Raw genomic sequence first — 27,009 nt, forward strand, 5'->3', positions numbered from 1 at the left:
TGGACTGTAGGGTGGTGCAGGGTAGGAGTGAGGTACATTGGAAGAGCTCTCTGTGAGTGTCAGTGCTGGACTGTAGGGTGTGCGCTGGAAGAGCTGCAGCCCGGCTCCCTCTTTGGGGAACACCTCATTGTGTCCCTGAGTCTCTCACCACTGCCCTCCCTTTAGCCTCGGTGGGTGAGTCCTCAGGGCCTTCCCCACGTCCTGTCTCTCACCCACCAGCACATGCGGTGCCCTCCACCCTCCCCCTGTCCCTCACCCACCAGCCCGCTCTGTGCCCTCCACCCTCGCCCACAAGACCCCAGTGTCAGGCTGGGGCCGCATAGAGACCCCTTTCAAGGACACCCCACAAGGTCCACCCCGCCCGAGCACAGCCCTCCATTCAAGTGGAGAGAGCGCCGCATCATGTTTGTGTTTACCCCGGCTCCCCTGGAGCCCTCCTGGCGGGGCACAGGCCGGCGTCTGTTCCTCATTATCCGCCCCCAGAGGCGGGCCAGCGGCTGGGCGGGGGGGAGCAGCGCTCCTCACTCACACCCCAGCAGCCCTCCAAGACGCAGCATGGACCCTCTGCTCCTCCTCGCAGCCCTCGCCCTCAGCTGGGGCCCCCGGCCCTCCGGGGCCCAGGGACAGCCGCAGCCCAACAATACCAGGTGAGGGCAGCTGGAGGGAGGGGGGGGGGGGGCAAGGCAACACAGGGCAGCTGGAGGGAGGGGGGACAACACCTGGTGAGGGCAGCTGGAGCACCCAGCCCTCCGGGGCCCTGGGGCAGCCGCAGCCCAACAGCACCAGGTGAGGGCAGATGGAGGGGAGGGGAGGGGAGCCCAACACCAGGTGAGGGCAGCTGGAGAGAGTGGGGGAGGAGAACATCAGGTGAGGGCAGCTGGAGGGAGGGGAGGGCAACACCAGGTGAGGGCAGCTGGAGGGAGGGGAGGACAACACTAGGTGAGGGCAGCTGGAGGGAGGTGGGGGGCAACACCAGGTGAGGGCAGCTGGAGGGAGGGGGGACAACACCAGGTGAGGGCAGCTGGAGGGAGAGGGGGCAAAACCAGGTGAGGGCGGCCTGAGGAAGGGGGGACAATACCAGATGAGGGCAGCTGGAGGGAGGGGGGACAAAACCAGATGAGGGCAGCTGGAAGGAGGGCAACACCAGATGAGGGCACTCAGGGCAGATGGAAGGAGGGGAGGACAACACCAGGTGAGGGCATCTGGAGGGAGGGGGGACAAGACGAGGTGAGGGCAGCGGGAGGGAGGGGAGGGACAACACCAGGTGCGGGCAGCTGGAGGGAGGGGAGGACAACGCCAGGTGAGGGCAGCCTGAGGGAGGGGTGGGGAGGGGTCAGGGCACAGGGGGGGGGGGGTGCAACACCAGGTGAGGGCAGCTGGAGGAAGGGGAGGGCAACACCAGGTGAGGGCAACTGGAGGGAGGGGGGATAACAGCAGGTGAGGGCAGCTGGAGGGAGGGGAGGACAACACCAGGTAAGGGCAGCTGGAGGGAGGGGAGGGCAACACCAGGTGAGGGCAGCTGGAGGGAGGGGAGGGCAACACCAGGCGAGGGCAGCTGGAGGGAGTGGGGACAGCACCAGGTAAGGGCAGCTGGATGGATGTGCGGGGTAGGACAGGGGCACAGGCGGGCCGAGGGGGTCGGGGTGCGGCTCAGGGGTTCCGAAACTAGAGGGTTCACAGCCGTCAGACCTTGATAACATCTGGGGTGAAGGGGGTGCACCGTTAATGAATGCAGGAGTGAGACACCATTCATGTATGCAGGGCAGGAGTGAGACACCATTCATGTATGCAGGGCAGGAGTGAGACACCATTCATGTATGCAGGGCAGGAGTGAGACAACATTCATGTATGCAGGAGTGAGACACCATTCATGTATGCAGGGCAGGAGTGAGACACCATTCATGTATGCAGGGCAGGAGTGAGACAACATTCATGTAAGCAGGGCAGGAGTGAGACACCATTCATGTATGCAGGGCAGGAGTGAGATACCATTCATGTATGCAGGGCAGGAGTGAGACACCATTCATGTATGCAGGGCAGGAGTGAGACACCATTCATGTATGCAGGGCAGGAGTGAGATACCATTCATGTATGCAGGGCAGGAGTGAGACACCATTCATGTATGCAGGGCAGGAGTGAGACACCATTCATGTATGCAGGGCAGGAGTGAGACACCATTCATGTATGCAGGGCAGGAGTGAGACACCATTCATGTATGCAGGGCAGGAGTGAGACACCATTCATGTAAGCAGGGCAGGAGTGAGACACCATTCATGTAAGCAGGGCAGTAGTGAGACACCATTTATTATGTTTTCAGGGCAGAAGTGAGACATCATTAATGCATGCAGCGTAGGAGTTAAATTCCATTAATGCATGCAGAGCCGAAGTGAGGCACCATTAATGCATGCAGAGCCGAACTGAGGCACCATTAATGTATGCAGGGCAGAAGTGAGGCACCATTAATGCATGCAGAGCCAAAGTGAGGCACCATTAATGTATGCAGGGCAGAGTGAGGCACCATTAATGTATGAAGGGCAGGAGTGAGACACCATTAATGTATGCAGGGCAGAAGTGAGGCACCATTAATGCATGCAGAGCCGAAGTGAGGCACCATTAATGCATGCAGAGCCGAAATGAGGCACCATTAATGCATGCAGAGCCGAAGTGAGGCACCATTAATGCATGCAGAGCCAAAGTGAGGCACTATTGATATATGCAGGGCAGGAGTGAGACATCATTAATGCTTGCTGGGCAGGAATAAGACGTCATTAATGCATGCTGGGCAGCAATGAGACATCATGTATGCATGAAGAGCGAGATGCTGTTAATGTATGCAGGCACAGGAGTGAGACATCCTTAATGCATGCAGAGTAGGAGTGAAACCCCAATTAATGTATGCAGGGCAGAAGTGAGACATCATTTATATATGCAGGGCAAGACTGAGACGCCATTAATATATGCAGGGCAGGAGTGAGGCATCATTAATGCATGCAGGGCAGGAGTCAGGCACCATTAAGGTATGCAGGGCAGGAGTGAGACACCATTAATGTATGCAGGGCAGGAGTGAGACACCATTAATGTATGCATGGCAGGGGTGAGACATTAAAACCCTAGGGCAAGGAATCACCGTGCATGCCAGTGGGCTAGGCTCCATTGAAGTGTACTGAGCCAGGTATTAAACTCCATTACAGCAGCAGGGGCGAGCCTTCGTTACAGGCAATGAAGGATTGGAATTACCAAGGAGTGAGACCCCATGAGGTATATGGAGCCCAATTAAATGAAAGAGGATCCTATTGAAGTCAAATGGAGCCACTGAAATGAGACGGAGGTGAGACCCCAGTAAAGGCTATGAGACCAGTGAAATGAGACAAAGGTGAGAACCCAGAAAAGTCTATGAGGCCATTTAAATGAGAGAGGTGAGACCCCCATAAAGTCTATGAGATCAGTGAGATGAGACAAAGGTGAGACCCCTGTAAAGTCTATTATGCCAGTGAAATGAGACAGAGGTGAGACCCCAGTAAAGTCTGTGAGGCAACTGAAATGAGACAGAGGCCAGACTCCAGTAAACTGTATTAGACCACTGAAATGAGAAAAGGTGAGACCCCTGTAAAGTACATGAGACCAGAGAAATGAGACAGAGGTGAGACCCCTGTAAAGTCTATGAGACCAGTGAAATGAGACAGAGTTGAGACTCCAATAAAGTCTATTAGACCAGTGAAATGAGACAGAGGGGAAACCCCAGTAAAGTCTAAAAGACCACTCTAATAAGACAGAGGTGAGACTCCAGTAAAGTCTATCAGACCAGTGAAATGAGCCCCCTGTAAAGTCTATGAGACCAGTGAAATGAGACAGAGGTGAGACACCTGTAAAGTCTGAGACCAGTGAAATGAGAAAAGGCGAGACCCCTGTAAAGTCTATGAGACCAGTGAAATGAGACAAAAGGTGAGACCCCTGTAAACTCTATGAAGCCAGTGAAATGAGACAGAGGTCAGACCCCATTAAAGTCTATGGGACCACTGAAATGAGACAGAGGTGAGACCCCTGTAAAGTCTATGAGACCAGTGAAATGAGACAGAGGTGAGACACCAGTAAACTCTATTAGACCATTGAAACGAGACAGAGGTTAGACTCCAGTAAAGTCTATTAGACCAATGAAATGAGACAGCAGTGAGACCCCTGTAAAGTCCATTAGACCAGTGAAATGAGAAAGAGGTGAGACACCAGTAAAGTCTATGAGACCACTGAAATGAAACAGAGGCGAGACTCCAGTAAAGTTTATTATATCAGTGAAATGAGACAGAGGTGAGACCCCAGTAAAGTCTTGGAGACCACTGAAATGAGACAGAGGCCAGAATCCGGTAAAGTCTATGAGATCAGTGAAATGAGACAGAGGTGAGACCCCTGTAAAGTCTATGATATCAGTAACATGAGACAGAGGTGAGACTCCAATAAAGTCTATTAGACCAGTGAAATGAGGCAGAGGTGGGACCCCGGTAAAGGGTATGAGACCAGTGACATGAGACAGAGGTGAAACCCCAGTAAAGTCTATGAGACCACTGAAATGAGACAGAGGTGAGACCCCTGTAAAGTCTAAAAGACCACTGAAATGAGACAGAGGTGAGACCCCAGTAAAGTCTATTAGACCACTGAAATGAGACAGCAGTGAGACCCCTGTAAAGTCTCTGAGACCAGTGAAATGAGACAGAGGTGAGGTCCCATTAAAGTCTATGAGCCCAGTGAAATGAGACAGAGGTGAGACTTCAGTAAAGTCTAATACCAGTGAAATGAGACAGAGGTGAAACCCCAGTAAAGTCTAATACCAGTGAAATGAGACAGAGGTGAGACTCAATTATGTGTATAAGACAGAGGTGAGACTCTAGTGAAGTGTATGAGACCAGTGAAATGAGACAGAGGTGAGACTCCAGTAAACTCTATGAGACCAGTGAAATGAGAGAGGTGAGACCCCTGTAAAGTATATGAGACCAGTGAAATGAGACAGAGGTGAGCCCCCTGTGAAACCAGTGGAATGAGACAGAGGTGAGACCCCTGTAAAGTCTGTGAGACTAGTGGAATGAGACAGAGGTGAGGTGAGACCCCTGTAAAGTATATGAGACCACTGAAATGAGAAAGAGGTTGGACTCCAGTAAAGTCTGAGACCAGTGAAATGAGACAGAGGTGAGACTCCTATAAAGGCTATGAGACCAGTGAAATGAGACAGAGGTGAGACCCCAGTAAAGTCCATGAGACCAGTGAAATGAGACAGAGGTGAGACTCTAGCAAAGCGCACGAAACCAGTAAAATGAGACAGGTCAGACCCCAGTAAAGTATATGAGACCAGTGAAATGAGACAGAGCTGAGACCCCTGTAACGTCTATGGGACCAGTGAAATGAGACAGAGGTGAGACTCTGGCAAAGTGCACAAAACCAGTAAAATGAGACAGAGGTGAGACCCCAGTAAAGTCTATGAGACCAGTGAAATGAGACTGAGGTGAGACCCCAGTAAAGGCTATGAGACCAGTAAAATGACACAGCGGTGAGACTAGTAAAGTGCACGAGACCAGTAAAATGAGACAGAGGTGAGACCCTGGTAAAGGCTATGAGACCAGTGAAATGAGACAGAGGTGAGACCCCAGTAAAGTCCACGAGACCAGTGAAATGAGGCAGACGTGAGACTCCAGTAAAGTCTGACACAAGTGAAATGAGACAGAGATGAGACCCATGAAAAGTCTATGAGACCAGTGAAATGAGACAGAGGTGAGACTCTAGTAAAGTGCACAAGACCTGTAGAATGAGACAGAGGTGAAATCCCAGTACAGTCTATGAGACCAGTGAAATGAGACAGAGGTGAGACTCATGCGAAACCAGTGGAATGAGACTGAGGTGAGATCCCTGTAAAATCTGTGAGACTAGTGGAATGAGACAGAGGTGAAGTGAGTCCCCTGTAAAGTCTATGAGACCACTGAAATGAGACAGAGGTGAGACCCCTGTAAAGTCTATGAGACCAGTGAAATGAGACAGAGGTGAGACCCCTGTAAAGTCTGAGATCAGTGAAATGAGAAAAGGCGAGACCCCTGTAAAGTCTATGAGACCAGTGAAATGAGACACATGTGAGACCCCTGTAAAGTCTATGAAGCCAGTGAAATGAGACAGAGGTGAGAATCCAGTAAAGTCTATTGTACCAGTGAAATGAGACAGAGGTGTGACCCCTGTAAAGTCTATGAGACCAGTGAAATGAGACAGAGGTGAGACCCAGGTAAAGGCTATGAGATCAGTGAAATGAGACAGAGGTGAAACCCCAGTAAAGTCTATGAGACCAGTGAAATGAGGCAGAGGTGAGACTCCAGTAAAGTCTGACACAAATGAAATGAGACTGAGGTGAGACTCATGTAAAGTATTTGAGACCAGTGAAATGAGACAGAGATGAGGCTCTAGCAAAGTGCATGAAACCAGTAAAATGAGACAGAGGTGAGACCCCAGTAAAGTCTATGAAACCAGTGAAATGAGACAGAGGTGAGACCCCAGTAAAGGCTATGAGACCAGTGACATGACACAGAGGTGAGACTCTAATAAACTGCACGAGACCAGTAAAATGAGACAGAGGTGAGACCCCGGTAAAGGCTATGAGACCAGTGAAATGAGATAGAGGTGAGACCCCAGTAAAGTCCATGAGACCAGTGCAATGAGGCAGAGGTGAGACTCCAGTAAAGTCTGACACAAGTGAAATGATTAAAGTCTGACACAAGTGAAATGAGACACAGATGAGACCCATTCAAAGTCTATGAGACCAGTGAAATGAGACAGAGGTGAGACTCTAGTAAAGTGGACAAGACCAGTAATATGAGACAGAGGTGAAACCCCAGTAAAGTCTATTAGACCAGTGAAATGAGACAGAGGTGAGACCCCTGTAAAGTCTAGGAGACCAGTGAAATGAGACAGCAGTGAGACCCCTGTGAAGCCAGTGGAATGAGACAGAGGTGAGACCCCTGTAAAGTCTGTGAGACTAGTGGAATGAGACAGCAGTGAGACCCATGTGAAACCAGTGGAATGAGACAGAGGTGAGACCCATGTAAAGTCTGTGAGATTCGTGGAATGAGACAGAGGTGAGGTGAGACCCCTGTACAGTCTATGAGACCACTGAAATGAGAAAGAGGTGGGACTCCAGTAAAGTCTATGAGACCAGTGAAATGAGACAGAAGTGAGTCCCCTGTAAAGGCTATGAGACAAGTGAAATGAGACAGAGGTGAGATCCCAGTAAAGTCCATGAGACCAGTGAAATGAGACAGAGGTGAGACTCTAGCATAAGTGCATGAAACCAGTAAAATGATGCAGAGGTGAGACCCCAGTAAAGTCTATGAGACCAGTGAAATGAGACAGAGGTGAGAATCCAGTAAAGTCTATTGTATCAGTGAAATGAGACTGAGGTGAGACCCCTGTAAAGTCTGTGAGACTAGTGGAATGAGACAGAGGTGAGGTGAGTCCCCTGTAAAGTCTATGATACCTCTGAAATGAGACAGAGGTGAGACCCCTGTAAAGTCTATGAGACCAGTGAAATGAGACAGAGGTGAGACCCCTGTAAAGTCTGAGATCAGTGAAATGAGAAAAGGCGAGACCCCTGTAAAGTCTATGAGACCAGTGAAATGAGACAAATGGGAGGGCAAGATGGCGGCGGTGTTCTGACCGCTGTGAGACGCTTTCCTGACCAGTACCGATACTATCATGGACTGTAGGGTGCTTTTCTCTCTGGCATGAAGCGGAAATGAAAGGCGGATTATTGTGAGCAAATGAAGGAGCAGATGAAGAGGCTTGGGCTACTTATTACACCCCCACAGGTTGAAACCGTAGCCCCGATAAGTCGCCCTCGCTCTCACCTGCATGCTTTGGCGTCGCTAATCGGCTTCGCGGTGTTGAGAGCTTTCGGGCGTTCGCGGCTTGCCGGATCCTTTGCTGTTGGTCCCGTCGCTGTTAGTTTCCCTGTTGCTGCGGAGAGTGTACGAAGCGCCTCCCTCTCTCCAGACGCTGTAGGATCAGAGTGTGGCGAGGCAATGGCACCCAAGATTGCAGCTACAGCCGTCTCTAAAACCCGAGCGGCGAAGCAGGCTCTCAGGGACCGGGAGCTAGCACTTAAGCGTGGAGGGGCGTCAGACTTGGACGGGCTTGGTGGTGCGGATGGTTTGCCTGAGATGGCAGGGTCGTTGAGGAGATTGCCGCCCACCTCTGCCCCCTCGGTGTTGGAACTCCTACAGAAAACTCCTAGGGCTCCTCTCCTCACTCGACCGTCGGCTCCCACTGAAGCAGCTTCGCTGGATTCGGAGTTGCTGCCAGGAGGTGGCACTCGCGTGCAAGTTCAGCGAGAGGAAGCAGCGAGGAAGCTGATTGTTGGTGAGCCGGTAGAGCGTGTTTCGGATAGTCCTGGGGCCCAGGAAATCATTCACCCCCAAGCGCTGAGAGCTCAAAGGTCTGAAAATCGGGATGGCTATGAAGGTAGGGATGTACAAGGCTTATGTCCCCCCTCTGCTGACTCTCTGCTTTCTGCTGTCTCTTCCATCTCCAGCCCTATCTCTAGTCCTTCTTCCGTGAGTGATGTGGTTACATCTCCATCTGCATTATTGGAGAGATCTAACTTTGATATGACTGACAATGGCTCAGCGCTTGTTCAAATTGCTGCTGTGGGTGAACTTGGCTTGACTGATGTTGCTAATGATAGATCTGCAGGTGAAGTCCCAGCCATAGCTACAAACCAATCACCGGTGCTCCTTTCCTCTGCTAAACCAGGGGATGCTATTAGTTTACCTTTGAAGGATCTCGCGTCTATCCCCCCGGGATCTATACTGCAAGGATCTCTGGATCCTAAAGGGAAAGCTTGCAGGCGCCATGCCGCCTCTGACTCACTCGACACAGATAAAGACCCATCGGATTTTTATTCGATATCTGAAGGCCCAGAAGATCAGAGGTGGTCATTAGATTCCGATCTGGACTCAGAAGTCAATACTGGCTTCGATACCAGCTTAACGGAAAGCGATCATGATCCTAACCAGCTAAGGGAAAGCAGAAGAACAGTCCATAGGAAGAAAAGGAGCCAGCACGGCGCTTCTGGGTTCACATGGGATTATTCACCAGCAACAGTTTTAATTCCACAGGAGCATACCTCCATTGGCCACCCTGAGATGACTGCCACCGATTCGCAAAGTGCTACACTGACCTCGGTGATGGATACAGTTTTGCAGGCTATTGCCTCCCATCGGGATCAGACCTCAAGAGATGGCCGCAGGGCACAATTAGCCCTGCATAAGGTTCAGGGCGTAGTCCGAAAACTTTCCAAAACTGTGGCAGGATTTAATTCAAGAATGACAGAGGTTGAAGATCGAATATTGACAAATGAAGCGGAAGCTGTGGTAACTCAGGAGAAAGTGGAAGCCCATGAAGCTGAACTGAAAGACACTAGATGGAAGCTGGAGGAGATGGAAAATCGCCTTCGCCGCAACAACCTCCGTGTACTAGGAATTCCTGAAAAAATTGAGGGCAATGACATACGCTCTTTTATTATCCAGTTATTCAAGGATACACTCCCTGAGCTTTCTTCCTGGAATTGGGACCTGGAAATTCAACGTGTCCACAGAATCCCATTCACTACTAGGGCCCCATCACAAGGGGGGTATCCCCGTGCAGTTCTGGTGTACTTTGGAAACTTTTTGCTCCGTCAGGCCATCGCCGAGAAAGCAAGACCTGAAGCTCGGCGTAGTAGAGACACTATTTCTTATTTTGTGAGGCCTGATTTTTGCCACACCACGGTAGAGAGGAGATGGCGTCTTCGCCAATTGATTAAACCTTTTCAGGAAAAAAAAGCTCAGGCATATCTTAATAATCCTGCTAAGCTTAAAGTTATCCATAGCGGCCAAACGAAATTTTTTTCATCAGAAATTAAAGCCAAGGAGTTTTTGGATAGCTTGACCTGAAACCTGAAACCTTAAACCTTATCTTTTTGCTTACTAGGAAATGGTAGGAAAACGTCCTTATCTGCTCTTTTGCTCGCTCTTGTTTTTCTGTTTCCCAATTCATTGGAAAAACCTGACTTTTCGCACTTGTTCTGTTTTGATAGGGGTTTCCCCAAGTGCTGTAATGTTATGCTTTATGGTATGGTTTTACTAGCTTCACTAGTTTTTTTTTTTTGCACCTATTCAGTCTCATTGTTTTTTTTTTTAAGATTATTCTTTATTGGTACTGGTGAGGGAATATCTCTCCATCATCATAGACTCCTTGAGTCTAAATGCCTCTGTGGTTGGTGCTTGGGGAGGGTGGGGTAGGGGGGAGGGGTGAGTTGAAAAAGCATAAAAATGAGCAATTTCGCACAAATAAGTTAATGTCGATCTTTTTTTTTATGGAGTACATAATGTATTGTAGCAACAAGAGAGAGTTAGATTATGAATTCTGTTTTGTTTTCTGTTTTCATATATTGTACTATTCTCTGACGGTTGGGACTAGGATTCCTTTTTCTAGATGGGGAGACTAAAACTTTGTAGCTGGAATATCGCAGGCCTTAATGACAAAAATAAAAGGGCACAATTATATCAATTATTGCGTCTAGACCCTGTTGATATACTCTGCTTACAGGAAACGCATATCGCAGATTGCGATAAGGATCTGTTAAATATTCCGGGATTTAACGTTATCATAGCCACATCACAAACCTCAAAAACACGAGGAGTTGCCATTCTTGCAAAGCCTTTAATAGGTAACCCTACTCGTACATTGGCCGATAAACACGGAAGATGGGCTATAGTTCAACTCAATTTTGGTCTTATAATTTGCGCAATTTATGGCTCAAATATTGATGACCCTCAACTGTTTGTAGATCTTGAGTTAGAACTGGCCTCTTGGCTTGGCCCGTTAATTATATGCGGAGACTTCAATATTTCTGTAGGGAGGTGTTTTGATACTCAATCACCCTCAAAATATAAAGGACGCAAGCCAAGGGTATATACTGCCCTCTGTCATTTGATGGATAGTTACAATTTATCTGATATTTGGACGCTGAGGAAGAGAAATGACGAGGGATTCACTTATTTTTCATACCCACATAATAAGTATGTTCGAATTGATTATGTTATGTCATCATTAGAGGAACAGTTTCTCCTCGATATAATTAAGTCTCCTAAAACTATCTCGGACCACAACGCACTTACCCTTACCTTTGACTTACCAAGCTTTGAGAAGCCAAGAGCGCAATGGTCCTTTGATAGAAAACTTCTTGTTAACCCCCAATATATAGCCCATATAACATCATGGGCTCAGGAGTTTTTCGATTACAATCAGTTTAGCGCTCCTAGACTGATTGTATGGGACTGTTTTAAAGCAGCACTAAGGGGGGAAACTATTTCGTTTGTGGCTAGGCACAAAAAGGAGGAGGACAATATTAATGGGAATCTAATGTTTACATTGTCTAAACTTGAGACTCATCATGCTGCACAAATTCAACTGGGACTTCCAACTCATGACACTCTTCAAAAAATACTAGTGTTAAAAGCTGAAATTAATAGCACTTTAACCCGAAAAGCTGCTGAACTATATGAAGTTAATAAAAACAAACTATACGAATCAGGAGAGAATGTTGGCAGATATTTAGCACTTCGTACACGCCAAAGGCTAGCTCAGAATAAGATCAAGCGAATTGAGTATGAGGGCCAAGAATTTTCCTCCTCACTTGACATCATGGAGGTATTTCGAAAATATTACGAGAAGCTATATCATAACGATAACTTATATACTGATGACGCCATAAAAACACTTTTTAATAGCTGGCTATCGGATCAAGATTTCATTCCATCGATTGATGAGATTATCAAAGAAGATCTCGAAAGGGAAATCTCAATTATTGAGTTGGAGATTGCACTCTCTGATCTTGCAAACGGCAAAGCAGCAGGCCCTGACAAAATCCCACTTGATTTGTATAAGGTGCTAGGCAAACAAATACTCCCTTATTTATTGGATCTGTTTTTGGGGGTTCAATATCACTCAATCCCACCCGAATCCTGGAAACATAAAAATATAGCAATTTTTGCGAAAAAAGGCAAACCTCTGCATCTTCCATCCTCTTATAGACCGATAAGTTTGATAAACTCCGACTCAAAACTTTATGCTAAGATCCTAGCCAATCGGCTGAGCGGGATTGTCGAGCATCTTGTCTCCCCGTGGCAGCATGGGTTTATCCCCGGTAGGGGTACCACGGACCACACCCGGAGGGCTATTACCCTATTTGATATCATGGGCTCCACGGGGGGGCAGATGTCGATGATCCTCCTCGATGCCGAGAAGGCATTTGATCGTGTATCTTGGAGTTTTCTCTGGAATATTTTGGAATCTAACAACTTTGGAAATAAGTTTATATGTGCTATAAAGGCTCTATATGCAGATCCTAAGGCAAAGATTTCCATTTGTGGTGTTGAGTCGGACTTTATTAAGATACAGAGGGGGACGAGGCAGGGGTGCCCCTGCTCCCCGCTATTATTTGCCCTTTATATTAATCCTTTAATTGTAAAATTGCTTTCTTCTCCCTGTATCCGACCAGTGGATGTTGGAGGGTATTCAACCAAAGTTTTGGCGTATGCTGATGACTTGGCTGTATTAACTACAAATCCTGCTGATGCAGTCCAGGAAATTGAATTAATTACCCAGTCCTTTGGCTCCTTTTCAGGCTATTCCCTCAATAGGGATAAAACTATGATTCTTTGTACAAGTAACACGGCATGGGATAGCCCTCTTAAAGTGAAGCAAGCTACTTATCTGGGTGTCTGCCTCTCTGCTGATATAGGGCAAATTGACCATATTAACTACTCGCCCTTGATTAATAAAATAAAGACTGACCTTAGGAGAGTAGATAATTTACATCTCTCTATAATTGGTAGGGCTAACTACCTAAAAATGAATATCTTTCCAAGGATACTCTATCTGTTCCGAGCAATTCCGATTTTGCCAGGAGGTAGTTTCCTCAAGATCATTGACTCCTCCATATCTAAGTTTATATGGAGCTTTGGAAAAATTAGAAGAGCCCTACCATTATTGACTCTACCTCAGGAGAGGGGTGGGCTAGCTATCCCCAGTTTAACATTTTATTTATGGGCAACTCTACTACATCAGATGGGCCCTTTACTGAGTTGTAAAACAACTACTCTACTCACTACGGAATCTTATATTCCATCTATCTATGAGCTGAGCCTTGGGACTAAATGTCAAGGCCTATTTTTAAGGCAGGTCGAACCTTCATATTACAAAAAAATCAAGTTAAAGATAATTACAGTTGCTTGGAAGGTTTGGAAATTAGTATCTAAACATTTAGATATTCCAAAATTCACAAAATATACTCCCTTATGGCGTAGTGCCATTATCTCTAATATTCTTAACGACTCCACCTCTCGGAGGTGGGAATCTTTGGGCATTAATACAGTGGATGACTTTCTTGGTCAGGAAACCACTTCGTCATTCGGATGGCTGCAGCAGAAATACTCTATTCCCAATACGGACTTTTTGAAATACTTCCAGGTTCTTACAAGTATTCGCAATTGTACCCCCAGAATTAAATTGGATAATATCAATCTTTTTTCCATTATTGGAAAACGCTCTTCTAGAATCGGTACTTTCTACCAACTGCTTATTCAAAATGCTACAGACGATTTAGAACGGGTTGAGCAGGCCTGGGCTATAAGGTTATCCAACCCAAACATTGATATCGACCTTTGCCTGGCCCTTTCCTCTAAACTTTTTATGGCCTCGAATCTCAAAGCTCAATATTATAAAGTTCTTTATAATCTTTATTTCACCCCTGCAAAGTTATTTTCTTGGGGTTTCCGGGATAATGATTTCTGCCCGAGATGCAATCAACCTCAAGCGAATTTAATACACATGCTCGCGGATTGTTCTAAACTAGCTGTATTGAAGACTGCAATTATGGGATTTTGGGCTCAGGTTTTTGGACATGACATCCAAGAATCAATAACTCTGTACTTAATGGGTCATGATGACTCTCTTGGCCATAGTATTGAAGAACAGCGGGTACTCTTCTTGGGCACTGCTATCTTCCGAATTATTCTTGCGGCTCAATGGAAGGATCCTGAACCACCTACCTTTCAGATGTGGCTTAGCCGTTTTCTAGCAATATATAAACAGGAGCTTTCAATTTATAGTTTTAGAGGTAGTAAATCTAGACTTTTGGGGAATCAGATATGGGCTCCTATCTCTCAATGGTACTTAAATCAGAGACTTAATGATTTTTTCCCCCCCTGATTTGGCTGATGTTACTCTTCTTTCTTCTCTTATTTTTTTTTCTCATTTCTCTTGCTGGATGTATCGTGTACTCGACTGTATAACAAGACTTTTTTTTTTTTTTTGGATTGGATATGTATTCATGTATTTTCTGTGCTGAACTTTGCTCAATAAAAAAGAAATAAAAAAAAAAAAAATGAAATGAGACAGAGGTGGGACTCCAGTAATGTCTATGAGACCAGTGAAATGAGACAGAGGTGAGACCCCTGTAAAGTCTATGAGACCAGTGAAATGAGACAGAGGTGAGACCCCTGTAAAGTCTGAGACCAGTGAAATGAGAAAAGGCGAGACACCTATAAAGTCTATGAGACCAGTGAAATGAGACAGAGGTGAGACTCCAATAAAGTCTATTAGACCAGTGAAATGAGACAGAGGTGAGACCCTGGTAAAGGCTATGTGACCAGTGAAATGAGACAGAGGTGAACCCCCAATAAAGTCTATGAGACCAGTGAAATGAGGCAGAGGTGAGACTCCAGTAAAGTCTGACACAAGTGAAATGAGACTGAGGTGAGACCCATGTAAAGTATTTGAGACCAGTGAAATGAGACAGAGATGAGGCTCTAGCAAAGTGCACAAAACCAGTAAAATGAGACAGAGGTGAGACCCCAGTAAAGTCTATGAAACCAGTGAAATGAGACAGGGGTGAGACCCCAGTAAAGGCTATGAGACCAGTGAAATGACACAGAGGTGAGACTCTAGTAAACTGTGCGAGACCAGTAAAATGAGACAGAGGTGAGACCCCGGTAAAGGATATGAGACCAGTGAAATGAGACAGAGGTGAGACCCCAGTAAAGTCCATGAGAGCAGTGAAATGAGACAGCAGTGAGACCGCTGTGAAACCAGTGGAATGAGACAGAGGTGTGACCCCTGTAAAGTCTGTGAGACTAGTGGAATGAGACAGCAGTAAGACCCATGTGAAACCAGTGGAATGTGAAAGAGGTGAGACCCATGTAAAGTCTGTGAGACTAGTGAAATGAGAAAGAGGTGAGGTGAGACCCCTGTAAAGTCTATGAGACTACTGAAATGAGAAAGAGGTGGGACTCCAGTAAAGGCTAAGAGACCAGTGAAATGAGACAGAGGTGAGACCCCTGTAAAGGCGATGAGACCAGTTAAATGAGACGGAGGTGAGATCCCTGTAAAGTCCATGAGACCAGTCAAATGAGACAGAGGTGAGACCCCAGTAAAGGGTATGAGACCAGTGAAATGACACAGAGGTGAGACTCTAGTAAAGTGCAGAGACGAGTAAAATGAGACAGAGGTGAGACCCCGGTAAAGGCTATGAGACCAGTGAAATTAGACAGAGGTGAGACCCCAGTAAAGTCCATGAGACCATTGAAATGAGGCAGAGGTGAGACTCCAGAAAAGTCTGACACAAGTGAAATGAGACAGAGATGAGACCCATGAAAAGTCTATGAGACCAGTGAAATGAGACAGAGATAAGACCCCAGTAAAGGCTATGAGACCAGTGAAATGAAACAGAGGTGAGATTCTAGTAAAGTGCAGAGACCAGTAAAATGAGACAGAGGTGAGACCCCGGTAAAGTCCATGAGACCAGTGAAATGAGGCAGAAGTCGAGACTCCGGGAAAGTCTGACACAAGTGAAATGAGACAAAGATGAGACCCATGAAAAGTCTATGAGACCAGTGAAATGAGACAGAGGTGAAACTCTAGTAAAGTGCACAAGACCAGTAAAATGAGACAGAGGTGAAACCCCAGTAAAGTCTATGAGACCAGTGAAATAAGATAGAGGTGAGACCCCTGTAAATGCTAGGAGACCAGTGAAATGAGTCAGCAGTGAGACTCCTGTGAAACCAGTGGAATGAGACAGAGGTGAGACCCGTAGAAAAGTCTGTGAGACTAGTGGAATGAGACAGAGGTGAGGTGAGACCCCTGTAAAGTCTATGAGACCACTGAAATGAGTAAGAGGTGGTACTCCAGTAAAGTCTATGAGGCCAGTGAAATGAGACAGAGGTGAGACCCCCGTAAAGTCTATGAGACCACTGAAATGAGACAGAGGTGAGACCCCGGTAAAGTCCATGAGACCAGTGAAAGGAGGCAGAGGTGAGACTCCAGAAAAGTCTGACACAAGTGAAATGAGACAAAGATGAGACCCATGAAAAGTCTATGAGACCAGTGAAATGAGACAGAGGTGAAACTCTAGTAAAGTGCACAAGACCAGTAAAATGAGATGAGGTGAGACCCCTGTAAAGTCTATGAGACCACTGAAATGAGACAGAGGTGGGACGTCTGTAAAGTCTATGAGACCAGTGACATGAGACAGAGGTGAGACCCATGTAAAGTATTTGGGACCAGTGAAATGAGACAGAGATGAGACCTATGAAAAGCCTATGAGACCAGTCAAATGAGACAGAGGTGAGACTCTAGCAAAGTGCATGAAACCAGTAAAATGGATCTCCAGGTGTACTCTGGCTGGATCTCTAGGTGTGGCCTGGCTAGATCTCTAGCTGTTACCTGGCTGGATCTCCAGGTGTACCCTGGCTGGATCTCTACAGGTCCTCCAGCTGGCTCACCCTGGATGGATCTCTAGGTGTCCCCTGGCTGGATCTCTAGCTGTCACCTGGCTGGATCTCCAGGTGTACCCTGGCTGGATCTCTAGGTGTAACCTGGCTAGATCTCTAGCTGTTACCTGGCTGGATCTCCAGGTGTACCCTGGCTGGATCTCTAGGTGTCTCCTGGATGAATCTCTAGCTGTCCCCTGGCTGTATCTCTAGGTATCCCCTGACTGGATCTCCAGTTGTCCCCTGACTGGATCTCCAGTTGTCCCCTGGCTGGATCTCTAGCTGTCACCTGGCTGGATATCCAGGTGTCCCCTGGCTGGATCTCTAGCTGTCCCCTGGCTGAATCTCTAGGTGTCTTCTGGCTGGATCTCTACGCGTCTTCCAGCTGGATCACCCTGGCTGGATCTCTAGGTGTCTCCTGGCTGGATCACTAGGTGTCCCCCTGCTGGATCTCTAGCTGTCACCTGGCTGGATCTCCAGGTGTCCCCTGGTTGGATCTCTAGCTGTCCCCTGGCTGGATCTCCAGGTGTCCCTGGGTGGATTTCTACGCATCCCGAGTTGGATCCCCCTGGCTGGATCTCTAGGTGTCCCCTGGCTGGATCCCTAGGCATCCCCTGGCTAGTTCTCTAGGTGTCTCCTGGCTGGCTCTCTAGGTGTACCCTGGCTAGATTTCTAGGTGTGACCTGGCTGTATCTCTAGGTGTCTCCTGACTGGATCTCCAGGTGTCCCCTGGCTGGTTCTCTAGGTGTCCCCTGGCTGGATCTCTAGGGTGGGTGCCCACCAGATGAACAGTGTCAGGGATGTGGGTGCCCATCTAATGCACAGGGTCGGGGATGTGGGTGTCTGCTGGATGCACAGGATGAGGAATATGGGTGTCTGCTGGATGCACAGGATGAAGGATGTGGATGTTAAACAGATCCACATGGTTGGGGATCTATTTATCCACTGGATGCACAGGGTCAAGGATATGGATGTCCAAAAGATGCAAAGGGTCAGTGACAAGTGTGTCCCAATGATGCACAGGGTCAGGGATGTGGGTGACTGCCCGATGCAAAGGATCTGGGACAGGGTGTTCACAGATGAACAGGGTCAGTCATGTAGGTGTCCACCAGATGCACAGGGATACAGGCATCTGCTGGATGAACAGGGTGTGGGATGTGGGTCTTCCTTGGATGGACAGCATAAGGGATGTGGGTGTAGGCCAGATACACAGGGTGAGGGATGTGAATTTGATATGGGACAATATGGCTATTGCTCAGGTGTTTGCCCTACATTATCACCCACTATCGATCTAGGGTGAGGGTTACAATATTAGAGGTGTGTGGAGAAGCTCCCTGTTCCATCCTTAGATCGGCAGTCCAGTCTCCCTTCAGTTAGGTTTGACACAAGATATATAATGTCTGTACCGTAGTGGATTCTGAACTCCTCAAAGACCTGCCATTGCTTCCGCGAGAGGGACCAAACAAGATATCAACATTAGGGGCAGTGCTTAATTTGAGCCTGTAGTTTTTGGTACTCAGCACCGGCACCTAATTGTCAGCACCAGCGCTTATGACAGTCTGCCACATGGTGGCACTGTTTGTCTAATATAGAGACAAGCACAACAACAGTTAATTATTTATTCAATATACCTTAAAATGGCTATTACCTTTCTTCCAAGCCATTCCTACAGCTTTGGGGGTCTGGAATAGTCTGAATTGTCACACCTGTAGGGTGATATGGTTAGTAGTTGTGTTGAATCTGCCATTGGCGGCGCTGGCAGGGACAGTGGGTGGTGCAGGGTGCAGTGGCCTCCTGGCGAGGGCCCGGCACTTATCTTTCAACAAATTAAGCACTGAAGGGGTCATATGGGGTTTGAGCACCAGAAAGCTCCTGAAAGCAAGTAGTCTGCACTAGTAGCGTGTCATAAATGCAGATACAGCTAAAATAAGTCCTGGGCATTGGTAGGTATGCAAATCGATTGGAAGATGCCCAGTGCCACTCTCGCCCGGGGGACAGGGAACTCTCAGAGCCTCGACCCAGCAAGGCAATTCCCATGAGATGAGGGACATTGGTGAAAGATATTGGTAAAAGGTGAGGGACCAACAGCAGGGTGAGCTGGGATTAAAGGGATGGAAATGGGTAGAGAAATCCAGAGAAAAGTGGCCTTGGTGCTAAAAGAGGGGCTTCCCGCTCTTGAACTCCTAATTTGAGGGACGAAGACTAAATTGAGATCAGCTGAGCGTAAGGAGCTGGAGGAGCTGTAAGAGAATATAAGGTTGGGCAGGATGGGGACCCCCTAGGAATGCAGAATTTTATAAGCGGCACAGAAGGTCTTAAAGGTGATATGCTTAGCCACTGGGAACCAATGCAGTTTATGAAGAAGGCCTGTGACAGAGCAGAATTTCAGAAGGGAGAAAATCAGCCTGGCTGCAGCATTTTGAGCCAGTTTGAGTCTGCTAATAACTGACTTGTTGGTTCCCAGATACAGGACATTACAGTAGTCTTGCCGGGACAGGACTATCACCTGGATGAGTGTTTGCCAGGTGCTAGGGTTGAAAAGACCAAGGATGGGCTTAAGGCTTGTCAAGAGCACGGAATAGGTGCCCGCGACTGATTTGGCTTGAGCCTCAAAGGCCAGGGTGCTCTCCATGAAGACACCTAGACTTTTTATTGAGGATTTAGGTATAGGAGGGGGCCCGAGGGAGGAAGGCCACCAGTGGACACCCCAGAAGTGGGTATTTTTTCCCGGTAAGAGTACTTCCGATTTATTTGCATTCAAGTGAAGGCAGTTGGCATTCATCCACTCTGCAGCAGCTAACAGTCCTCTTTTGAAGTTTGCTCCGTCAACCGTGGGATTATCTGTGAAGGAGAGCACCAGCTGGGTGTCATCGGCATAGGGTAGCAGCACCATCCCTGTAGATTTAATAATCTGTACCAGTGGTTGAATATAAACGCAGAACAAGGTAGGGATCATTGAAGAGCCCTGGGGAACGCCGTGGTATAACGTGTGGGGTTGGGAACTGTAGGGTGAGAAATGATGTGGAAGGGGCGTTCTGATAGAAAAGACGTGCACCAGGACAGTGCTGCCCCTATGCCAATACCTTGTAAACGCTGCAGTAAGATTTTATGAGACACCATATTGAATGCGGCGCCCAGATCGAGCAGAATCAGTGCGGAGGATCGGTCTTCGTCCAGTGCACTAAGAAATTGCTCGGTGACTGCGAGAAGCGCTGATTCCATGCTGTGTCCTAGCCTGAAGCCGTTTTGGGAGATAGCCAAGATGTGGTTACCATCCAGAAACTTAGTCAGAATACCAGTAATATGTCTCTGTGATACCTTCACGAGGAAAGGCAAAAGGGAGATAGGGTGGAAATGCTCAGGTTTGGAGGCATCCAGAGACTGCTTCTTCAGGAGGGGGATGACCTTGCCATGTTTCCAAGGGCCGGGTACATGAGCTGAAGAAAACGAAAGATTGATCACTTCTAAGCAAGGTGTGAGAAGGGGATCACAAAGCTTAAGAAACATATCTGGTTTGAGCGGATCTGCAGGTGAACCGGATAGAACTTGACCACAGAGGGTAAGCAGCTCAGGCAGACACAGGAGGGGAATCGAGTCGAGTGCAGACGTACAGCTGCTAGTACGGCGCTGTATCATTCAGCCCCGCCAAGGGAGCATCCAAGGGAAAATGCGAGTACATATCCTCTATCTTGCCGAATAAATATTCCGCTAAATTCTAACAGTGTGCCTAAGACGAGACAATGGGAACGGCGCAGAGCACTGGTTTGATAAGGCTATTCATAAGGTTAAACATCTCTTTGATGGGATTATTACTATTCTTACTTTTGTTAGTAAATATTCAGCCTTCGCTTTCACAATCAGTTTATGGTGGGATTTGATGGCTTCTCTATATTGTATTTTTTTCCGTAGAGGATCGTAAGTTTTCCTTCATGAGCGTTCTAGAGATTTGCAGTGCTTTTTGGCCGCAATGAGGGGCTCATTGAACCAGGGCGCGGTGTGCACCTTTCTACTAGAGACCTGTCTGGCAGAATCTCGAACTGAGAACCCCAGAATCCTCTGAATCGGGGAGGGTCGAACGAATGCAGCAGTAGACCCTAGCTCAACAGACGCTCAAACTGAGGCACCAGCAGACGAGACCTCAGCAGACGGTCGTACTTAGGATACCAGCAGACCCTAGTTCAGCAGACGGTTGAACTAAGGCACCAGCAGACCCTAGCTCGGCAGAAGGGAGAACTAAAACATCAGCAGACCCCTTCCCAGTAGAGGGGCTAACTGAAACATCAGCAGACCCCTTCCAGTAGAGGGGTGAACTATAACATCAGCAGACCCCTTCCCAGTAGAGGGGCTAACAAAAACATCAGCAGAACCCCTTCCCAGTAGAGGGTTGAACTATAACATCAGCAGACCCCCTCTCAGTAGAGGGGTGAACTAAAACATCAGCAGATCCCTTACTAAAACATCAGCAGACCCCTTCCCAGTAGAGGGGCTAACTGAAACATCAGCAGACCCCTTCCAGTAGAGGGGTGAACTATAACATCAGCAGACCCCCTCCCAGTAGAGGGGTGAACTAAAACATCAGCAGACCCTTTACAAGTAGAGGGGTGAACTAAAACATCAGCAGACCCTTCCCAGTAGAGGGGTGAGCTATTACATCAGCAGGCCCCTTCCCAGTAGAGGGGTGAGCTATAACATCAGCAGATCCCCTCCCAGTAGAGGGTTGAACTATAACATCAACAGAACCCCTCCCAGTAGAGGGGTGAACTAAAACATCAGCAGACCCCTTACAAGTAGAGAGGTGAACTAAAACATCAGCAGACCCTTCCCAGTAGAGGGGAGAGCTATAACATCAGCAGGCCCCTTCCCAGTAGAGGGGTGAGCTATAACACCAGCCGACCCCTTCCCAGTAGAGGGGTGAACTATAATACCAGCAGACCCACTCCTAGTAGAGGGGTGAAGTATAACATCAGCAGACCCCGTCCCAGTAGAGGGGTGAACTATAACATCAGCAGACCCCTTCCCAATAGAGGGGTGAGCTATAACATCAGCAGACCCCTTCCCAGTAGAGGGGTGGACTATAACACCAGCAGACCCCCTCCCAGTAGAGGGGTGAACTATAACATCAGCAGAACCCCTCCCAGTAGAGGGGTGAACTAAAACATCAGCAGACCCCCTCCCAGTAGAGGGGTGAACTATAACACCAGCAGACACCCCTCCCAGTAGAGGGGTGAACTATCACATCAGCAGACCCCCTCCCAGTTCCCAGTAGAGGGGTGAACTATAACATCAGCAGAACCCCTCCCAGTAGAGGAGTGAACTATAACATCAGCAGACCCCCTTCCCAGTAGAGAGAGGGGTGAACTATAACATCAGCAGACCCCTTCCCAGTAGAGGGGCGAACTAAAAAATCAGCAGATATCTGCTCTACCGAGGATAGAGCCGAGACACCAGTAGGCATCCACCCAGCAGACAATAAAGACACTCCTAGCTCCCAGCTCAGTATAGGGTGGTCGAACTGCAACCCCAGCAGTCTAATGCGTAGTTAATGTTGTGCTGACCACAACCAAACTGAGGACTGAAATGAGAGACCTGCAAATATCTGCTCAGCAGAGAGTCGAACTGAGACACCAGCAGACCCTAGGACAGCAGAGGGTTCAACAGAGACCCTAGCTGACCCTGGCTAGGTGAGGGTTAAACTTAGGGCCCAGCAGACCCTAGCTCAGAAGAGGGTAAAACAGAGGCCTTAGCTGATTCCGGGGAGGATGGACGTATAATCTACAGGTGATTCCGTGGAGAGCGCACCTTGACGAAAGTTTGACTACAGGGGCTCTCCTCATTCCAACTCCCATGGGGCAAGTAGGTTGAAAGAGCAGGGTTAATGTACCCTCTTAGTGTTGAGTGACCATAGGTCACCACACGCAGTGGATAGTCGTTGATCAGACTATGAGCCCTCCCTTTTTAGGTCTCGGCTAGCGAAGGCTGCGCTTGCGCAGTCTCGCTCGCGAGAATTAATGACTTTAAGAAGAGGGGCTTGCACCCGCCCCTCTTCTCCCCTGTTCTCCATTGGCTGGCCTCTTGAATGCTGGCCAGCCACTGGAGAAGAGGTCAGTCACTCCATTTAGGCCCCGTCCTTTTCGGATCGGGGGCGTGTTTTTTGCGAGAAGTCTGAGGGAGGAGACAACAGCAAAACACGCCCCCGAATCTGAAAAGGACGCTGCGTTTCTCCGAGGCATTTCTGCTCTGCCTCGGAGAAAGGCGGCTGTGTCTTCCGGTGCCCTCCACTCGACCCCTAGAATCTACTTTAAACTTGGCGACCGGTGTGTTGTGAGACCCGCTACAAGGGTATCCACTCAAAAAAAGTAATTAGTTGGATGTGAAAATTTTGGACGCGCATATTTAAATACCGCACGGCGACGCTGCTCTTGTATCTGCTCCTATATCATGCGTAATGCTACAAACCGACCAGAATTGTTTTTATGCAAGTGTGTTACAATAAATATCACAATGATACCCCTTTCCAGACATCGCAAAACCCTTTCAGCTTACTCATACACTACTTTCTTCCTGCAACTGAGCCATTTCTCGCTTACATCAAATTGGCACCTATATACTAGGCGACGGTCTTAAATCGCCATTATTATCACTACCTTGTAATGACATGTTCACTACAAATATGTTCACTAACCACGGTCCTGTACCCCCGTCCCCTACGCCTTCCTACCTTCCATTGCCTGTTCCCCGGCTCCGTCAGTCGCCATCTTGTTTCTCTCCCTCAACGTTTGTCGCAGCTGCTCAGTCACCAGCCCAGCCCGAAAAACTTACAACCAGTCATAACTAATATTATAAAAACTATCTCGCAAATTACTCGCTGGAAATACAGTATTCACACTCTAGATTCACAAATTATGTAGACCGGGGAACGATGCTATCCAGACATTTGTACTTTCACTCTAAGGACAAGAGGTTAGACACAAAAGAAGGACTCAGCCGAGCCTGCTACCAATAACAGCGATGTATGGCTTCGTCAAATGCAACACATAGTTAAGATTTACAGTGACCATAAAAGGTAGCCGAAAGTACGAGTACGTTACTTACTCTATTGGATGTGGATTTAGTTTTTAGGTTGAGGACTACCGGTCTGCCGAAGGCAGAACCGGAAGTCGGGAGATTTAATGACTTTTCTGTACGTGCATGGTATGTATGTGTGCAATGCATGTATGAATCAATATGCATTGAAAAGTCTGTGTGAATGGCGAAAGGTGTGTGTGTGAAGGGAGCAGGTTGGAGCGTGTGTATGTAATTGATGCGTGCAGGGCGAGTGTTCGCATATCGTACGAAACGTATGAGTAGATGTGCTGGTCTGTATGATTAGATCTCTACATATGGGCGATGGATTTGTACGTGTGCTAGAGGGCGCCTTGATCTCCCGCACTTGAAGCCCCGAGGACAGGCGCGGCACATTGAAGTTGTGACGGGATTTATTGGCGCTTCCGGTTAAACCTCCCACTCTCGCGGGTGGCAGCTGCGGTGGGCAGATACCGGTGCGGGCTGAAGTGTGCGCTGCTCGCTGGAGGCGCAGAGTGCGAAGGATGCTCGGGTACACGCAGATCGTGCACGATGCCTTGCTGCCCAACTGGGGCAGGCCCTTGCCCCTGATTCTGGGTGTCAGCACTGCCTACCTCTGCTACTACTGGGCCTGCGTCCCTAAGGTGGGTGAGAGTGCCGGTCTCAGCTGCGTCCTGCTCCTGGGGTTGGTGAGAGTGCTGCTCCTGGAATTGGTGAGAGTGCTGCTCCTGGCGTTGGTGAGAGTACTGCTTCCTGCTCCCGGGGTGGTATAGAGTGCCGGGCTCAGCTGCTTCCTACTTCAGGGGTGGGGGAGAGTGCCAGGTCATCTGCTCCCTGGGGTGGGTGAGAGTGCTGTCCTTTTGGTGGGTGAGAGCGCTGCTTCCTGCTACCTTTGATGGGTGAGAGTGCTGCTTTCTGCTCCCTTTGGTGGGTGAGAGTGCCGTCCCTTTGGTGAGTTGCTCTTGGGGTATTTCCATTTCTTACGGTAATTTCATGCAGGTCTGACACTGCTATTGTTTCGTCCGGTAATACCCAGGGTGTGTACATTTCTAAGTGCTGTACTCGCCTCGGAACACAAACCTTACGTTTGGGGGACAAATGGGGGCTTTTCAAGGTTCCTCCTTGCAGTCCACATTTACGTACCAATGCTGTTCACTTGCAGGTTGTGTCCTTTACTTACCGTACTCTTGTGGACCTGTTTACATCAGTTACTTAGATACTATTCAGCCTTGAAAAAGTCGTTTAAGACGAAACACGAGTCGGCTGTCTTTCAATGTGCAAACAAGTTGGACCCTTGAATCATGTACAATAATCGGACCTGCTTTCATTTTGCAGACCTTATAAAAGACTTTGGAGTGCTCTGGGTGTTATTGTATACCTTTCTAAGTGCATTTTACAGTAGCTTCTGCAGCTCGCCCTGGCTGTTTTTCCTCTGTTATTACACGCCTTTTATATTCAGCCTTGCTTTGGATATGTCTTAAGCCACTGGTAATGTAGGTTTTTAGTAAATTTTGAGGGTCCTAGTCGCAAAAAATACATGTGACTTACTTGGGATTACTTGGATGCAGGTGGGAGATTTTCACTCTTTAAAGTAAATAACTCATTATTTCAGCTTACTCGCACTTCACTTTTCCCTCATTGCAATGCAACTTGATGGAGAATTTCTTTCCCCAGTTATTTTTTCGAAACCTCCCTCGTTCCTGTTGCCAAATGTTGGCAGGCATGAATAAAATGCTACAAGAATAAGTTACATGTACAGCCTTTGTGGCTCTGGCTCGGAGTTCAGACTGTTCTTGGTACTTGTATGCTGGTTTTGGAACACTGCCCACCTTGGCATCTGGTCCTGGCAAACCTTATCCAATTTTGCCAAAGGCCAAACAAGCATTTACAATGCAATGGTCTCGGCATTGGTAAAGTTAGAGCTATTGGCATTGCTCATGACAATGCCGTTTCTTTAAATGTTTTAAAAACGAAAACATAAACAAAAATAATGTCATGAGCAATGCCAATAGCTCTAACTTTACCAATGCCGAGACCATTGCATTGTAAATGCTTGTTCTATTTGGTCCTGATGAATGCCACGTACCTTTTTGGACAACTGGCAGAAACATGTCGACCTCCAATACAGCGGCGATGGGATAATTAAGGTCCCAATTCACCACACTTACGTTTTTATTTCCATCTAGTCACCACATTAGAATAAAAAGTTGTCAGGTGCACTATTATGGCTTTTTAAACTCACATTACCTTCTGGGCCCCCACTTAGTTTAGAAGTGCATCCCTATCTTTAGGTGTATGCTACCCCTCCACCAAACGTGGTTTTTGGAGGGCGAGGACTGGCAGATGATGAAGCATGACACCAGGTGGTGCGTGATGCCAGTCCGTCACTTTTTGTAATGTGCCCACTTTAGCACTTTTCACTTCACATATACTCGATCATACTCTAGAAGCGGTCTTCACTGTGTTATACATGTTAGTATGGAGGCTAGCCGTCTTCTAGTGCCCTACTGCCTCTGGTTCCTTCCTCAGGCCTTTACCTGAGGTCTCTAGTGGTCATATATGAGGGTTGAACTTAGACACCAGCAGACCCCAGCTCAGCAGAGGGTCCAACAGAGGCCCTAGCTGGGGGAAGGTTGAACTGAGGTACCAGCAGACCTCAGCTCAGCAGACGGTCAAACAGAGACCTTGGGTGACCCCTGCTGGGTGAGGGTTGAACTTAGACACCAGCAGACCCCTGCTCGTCATAGAATTGAACCCAAGCCCCCGCCGACCTCCATCCATCAGAGTACGGCACCCCCTCTGGCAGAGATTGTGAAGCTGCTGGCCCAGATGTTGAGCCTATGAGAACCGGGCCACAGGCCTCCCGCAGACCCATGTTCAGCATCTGGAAGCACTCAGAGGCCACAGCAGCCACACAGTCAGAGGATGAGCCAACAGCAGCTCGGATTCCCGAAATACTTCAACTTTTTTCTCTTTAAACATAAAGCAGCTTGTGGCGTCCTTGGGGGTTTGGGGTCTTGGTGGAATGTTTCACTTTAAACGCTGTCGTGTGAGCTTTTGTGAGTCTGACCACTCCCTCCACCCCCCGCCTGCTCCTTCCGTGGCACTGGCCGAG

The 27,009-nt window shown here is 48.1% G+C and overlaps 1 protein-coding gene across 1 annotated transcript in view; it reads left to right on the forward strand.

The window, feature by feature from the left end:
* Positions 1–493: 493 nt before the first annotated feature.
* Positions 494–27,009, forward strand: part of PCOLCE (procollagen C-endopeptidase enhancer) — a 247,161-nt gene continuing 220,645 nt past the window's right edge. The window contains exon 1 of the mRNA XM_085639797.1: positions 494–647. Within this exon, the coding sequence (XP_085495923.1) occupies positions 556–647 (92 nt within the window). The 5' untranslated portion in view covers positions 494–555. The remainder of the gene's footprint in view (positions 648–27,009) is intronic.

This window comes from Triturus cristatus, chromosome 12, assembly GCF_964204655.1.
Source record: "Triturus cristatus chromosome 12, aTriCri1.1, whole genome shotgun sequence".
NCBI lineage: Eukaryota > Metazoa > Chordata > Amphibia > Caudata > Salamandridae > Triturus > Triturus cristatus.